At 46.4% G+C, this 5,000-nt stretch overlaps 1 protein-coding gene across 1 annotated transcript in view; it reads left to right on the forward strand.

Annotated features, from left to right (window-relative positions):
* LOC124026272 (calcium/calmodulin-dependent protein kinase type II delta 2 chain-like) overlaps positions 1-5,000 on the forward strand; it is a 66,553-nt gene that overhangs the window by 3,215 nt on the left and 58,338 nt on the right. The window contains exons 3-5 of the mRNA XM_046339373.1: positions 1,659-1,761; positions 2,444-2,527; positions 2,718-2,812. Of these exons, the coding sequence (XP_046195329.1) occupies positions 1,659-1,761; positions 2,444-2,527; positions 2,718-2,812 (282 nt within the window). The remainder of the gene's footprint in view (positions 1-1,658; positions 1,762-2,443; positions 2,528-2,717; positions 2,813-5,000) is intronic.

A 5,000-nucleotide genomic window follows, 5' to 3' on the forward strand; every position in this document is an offset into this window, starting at 1 on the left:
GCTGCAAACCAGTTGCCCCTAGACACTGATCTCAGCTCAGTTTAGTCCTAGTGGTTACCACTATATGGCCAAGCTGCAAACCAGTTGCCCCTAGACACTGATCTCAGCTCAGTTTAGTCCTAGTGGTTTCCACTATATGGCCAAGCTGTAAACCAGTTGCCCCTAGACACTGATCTCGGCTCAGTTTAGTCCTAGTGGTTTCCACTATATGGCCAAGCTGCAAACTCTAAATTGGCTATATCTTAAAATTGTATGAAAATAGAATGTATATTTTAAGCATAAGGTCAGCATTGTTGTTAAGTGTATATTTAAAAATCAGATTTCCTAGATCCGGGAGTGTAATCATCGACTGACACTAATTAGCATAACCCAACGAACGTAAATATTACTAGAAAATATTCATATTCATGAAAATCACAAATGAAATATTTTGAGACACAGCTTAGCCTTTTGTTAATCACCCTGTCATCTCAGATTTTCAAAATATGCTTTACAGCCAAAGCAAGACAAGCATTTGTGTAAGTTTATCGATAGCCTAGCATAGCATTATGTCCAGCTAGCAGCAGGTAACTTGGTCACGAAAATCAGAAAAGCAATCAAATCGTTTAGCTTTGATGAGCTTCAAATGTTTTCACTCACGAGACTCCCAGTTAGATAGCCAATGTTAATTTTTTCCCCCCAATTTTTTTTGTCGGCGAAATAGCTCCGTTTGTTCTTCACGTTTGGCTGAGAAATCGATCGGAAATTACGGTCACGAAAATGCCAAAAAATATTCCAAATTAGCTCCATAATATCGACAGAAACATGGCAAGCGTTGTTTATAATCCATCCTCAAGGTGTTTTTCAAATATCTATTCGATAATATATCCACCGGGACAATTGTTTTTTCAGTAGGACCGATTGGAGTAATGGCTACCTCTGTATTTTACACGAGAATCACTCTGGGAGCCATTAGGTGACCACTTGCGCAATGTAGCCGCTTACGGGTATTCTTCAACATAAATGCGTAAAACTACGTCACAATGCTGTAGACACCTTGGGGAATATGGAGGAAAAGTAATCTGGTTGATAGCCCATTCACTGCTCAATAGGGACGCATTGGAACGCAGAGCTTTCAAAACACGAGGCACTTCCTGGTTGGCTTTTTCTCAGGCTTCCGACTGCAATATCAGTTCTGTTTATACTCACAGACAATATTTTTACAGTTTTGGAAACTTTAGAGTGTTTTCTATCCTAAGCTGTCAATTATATGCATATTCTAGCATCTTGTCCTCACAAAATGTCCCGTTTACTGTGGGTACGTTATTTTTCCAAAAATGAAAATATTGCCCCCTAGTCACAACAGGTTATAAGGAGATAAATTGTAGAAAATGACGAGGGGATCCCGGGTGGCACAGTGGTTAAGGGCGCTGTACTGCAGCGCCAGCTGGGCCACCAGAGACTCTGGGTTTGCGCCCAGGCTTTGTCGTAACCGGCTGCGACCGGGAGGTCCGTGGGGCGATGCACAATTGGCCTAGCCTAGGTTCTGACTTTGCAGCTTAGCCAGAAAGTGACAACCTTGCGTGAGGCTAAACCTGATTGTACATCTGTGTCTACGGCCAACGGTTACCAGGAGCGTCCTGTTACCTCTAACCCATTTTGACTCCGCCCCCCTCCAGCCTGAGAACCTCCTATTGGCCAGTAAGCTGAAGGGGGCGGCGGTTAAGCTAGCTGACTTTGGGCTCGCCATCGAGGTGCAGGGCGACCAACAGGCATGGTTTGGTGAGTATCGTGGAGTGGCTTCTCTCTTATGGGACGGGGACAGAAAATGTGTTTTTTTTCACACTACTGAGCTGAAACAAGCCGAGCTGAACTAGCCTCCACTGTAGTTTCTGGTACTGTGAGTGCTGTGAGTACTGTGAGTGCTGTGAGTGAAAGGCTAATGGGAAAATGAATAATGCCAAGCCAGCACGGTGCGGTTCGGGTCGGGTCGGGTCTGCACACTAGTGTATTAGAGGACACACAGACCTGGCCTAGAATTAACCCCGAACCTCTTACCACTTTTGAATTGTCAGGGCGGTAGTTAGCCTAAAAGAAAGGTCACTGGTTCAAAACCCTGAGCTGACTAGGTGAAAAACTGTTGATTTGCCCTCATTAGTCCTGTAAGTCGCTCTAAAATGTACTGATTGATCGATTTAATCAATGAATGACTCACTCAAGTAATCAATTAATTATTTGCTGAAACAATTACTCAAATCAATCAATCAAACTATTGATACACTCATCCATTTATTCTCCCTCCCTCCCTCCCTCCCTCCCTCCCTCCCTCCCTCCCTCCCTCCCTCCCTCCCTCCCTCCCTCCCTCCCTCCCTCCCCTCCCCTCCCTCCCTCCCTCCCCCTCCCTCCCTCCCCCCTCCCTCCCTCCCTCCCTCCCTCCCTCCCTCCCTCCCTCCCTCTCCTACAGGTTTTGCTGGTACACCAGGCTACCTGTCTCCAGAGGTTCTGAGAAAAGACCCATATGGAAAGCCTGTGGACATGTGGGCCTGTGGTAAACAAACAACCTTTTCATCTCTAACCTTTGACCTTTAGAACTAAACTAAATAACATACCTCTTATATGTGATTGTTCCAAATCATTGTTCCCTGCTGAAAGTTGGCTCAATTCCATTCCAATTCAGGAAGTGAAATTTCAAAAAGCGTTCAGTTTGGGGTCAAGACTGTGTTGTGTCTTTCTGCCAGGGGTGATCCTGTACATCCTATTGGTCGGTTATCCTCCCTTCTGGGACGAGGACCAACACAGACTGTACCAGCAGATCAAGGCTGGGGCCTACGATGTGAGAACTACCAACCTCTATTTATCTCTCTGTCTGTCTGACTCTCTCCTCTCTACGACAGGAGAACTACCAACCTCTATCTCTCTGTCTGTCTGACTGACTCTCTCCTCTCTACGACAGGAGAACTACCAACCTCTATTTATCTCTCTGTCTGTCTGACTCTCTCCTCTCTACGACAGGAGAACTACCAACCTCTATCTCTCTGTCTGTCTGACTCTCTCCTCTCTACGACAGGAGAACTACCAACCTCTATCTATCTCTCTGTCTGTCTGACTCTCTCCTCTCTACGACAGGAGAACTACCAACCTCTATCTATCTCTCTGTCTGACTGACTCTCTCCTCTCTACGACAGGAGAACTACCAACCTCTATCTCTCTGTCTGTCTGACTCTCTCCTCTCTACGACAGGAGAACTACCAACCTCTATCTATCTCTCTGTCTGTCTGACTCTCTCCTCTCTACGACAGGAGAACTACCAACCTCTATCTATCTCTCTGTCTGTCTGACTCTCTCCTCTCTACGACAGGAGAACTACCAACCTCTATCTATCTCTCTGTCTGTCTGACTCTCTCCTCTCTACGACAGGAGAACTACCAACCTCTATCTATCTCTCTGTCTGTCTGACTCTCTCCTCTCTACGACAGGAGAACTACCAACCCTATCTATCTCTCTGTCTGACTGACTCTCTCCTCTCTACGACAGGAGAACTACCAACCTCTATCTATCTCTCTGTCTGTCTGACTCTCTCCTCTCTACGACAGGAGAACTACCAACCTCTATCTCTCTGTCTGTCTGACTCTCTCCTCTCTACGACAGGAGAACTACCAACCTCTATCTCTCTGTCTGTCTGACTCTCTCCTCTCTACGACAGGAGAACTACCAACCTCTATCTATCTCTCTGTCTGTCTGACTCTCTCCTCTCTACGACAGGAGAACTACCAACCTCTATCTATCTCTCTGTCTGTCTGACTCTCTCCTCTCTACGACAGGAGAACTACCAACCTCTATCTATCTCTCTGTCTGTCTGACTCTCTCCTCTCTACGACAGGAGAACTACCAACCTCTATCTATCTCTCTGTCTGTCTGACTCTCTCCTCTCTACGACAGGAGAACTACCAACCTCTATCTATCTCTCTGTCTGTCTGACTCTCTCCTCTCTACGACAGGAGAACTACCAACCTCTATCTATCTCTCTGTCTGTCTGACTCTCTCCTCTCTACGACAGGAGAACTACCAACCTCTATCTATCTCTCTGTCTGTCTGACTCTCTCCTCTCTACGACAGGAGAACTACCAACCTCTATCTATCTCTCTGTCTGTCTGACTCTCTCCTCTCTACGACAGGAGAACTACCAACCTCTATCTATCTCTCTGTCTGACTGACTCTCTCCTCTCTACGACAGGAGAACTACCAACCTCTATCTATCTCTCTGTCTGACTGACTCTCTCCTCTCTACGACAGGAGAACTACCAAACCTCTATCTATCTCTCTGTCTGTCTGACTCTCTCCTCTCTACGACAGGAGAACTACCAACCTCTATCTATCTCTCTGTCTGTCTGACTCTCTCCTCTCTACGACAGGAGAACTACCAACCTCTATCTATCTCTCTGTCTGTCTGACTCTCTCCTCTCTACGACAGGAGAACTACCAACCTCTATCTATCTCTCTGTCTGTCTGACTCTCTCCTCTCTACGACAGGAGAACTACCAACCTCTATCTATCTCTCTGTCTGTCTGACTCTCTCCTCTACGACAGGAGAACTACCAACCTCTATCTATCTCTCTCTCTGTCTGTCTGTCTCTCTGTCTGTCTGACTCTCTCCTCTCTACGACAGGAGAACTACCAACCTCTATCTATCTCTCTGTCTGTCTGACTGACTCTCTCTACGACAGGAGAACTACCAACCTCTATCTATCTCTCTCTCTGTCTGTCTGTCTCTCTGTCTGACTGACTCTCTCCTCTCTACGACAGGAGAACAACCAACCTCTATCTATCTCTCTCTCTGTCTGTCTGTCTCTCTGTCTGACTGACTCTCTCCTCTCTACGACAGGAGAACAACCAACCTCTATCTATCTCTCTCTCTGTCTGTCTGTCTCTCTGTCTGACTGACTCTCTCCTCTCTACGACAGGAGAACAACCAACCTCTATCTATCTCTCTCTCTGTCTGACTCTCTCCTCTCTACGACAGG

The sequence above is a fragment of the Oncorhynchus gorbuscha genome, unplaced genomic scaffold, assembly GCF_021184085.1.
Source record: "Oncorhynchus gorbuscha isolate QuinsamMale2020 ecotype Even-year unplaced genomic scaffold, OgorEven_v1.0 Un_scaffold_2684, whole genome shotgun sequence".
NCBI classification, from domain to species: domain Eukaryota; kingdom Metazoa; phylum Chordata; class Actinopteri; order Salmoniformes; family Salmonidae; genus Oncorhynchus; species Oncorhynchus gorbuscha.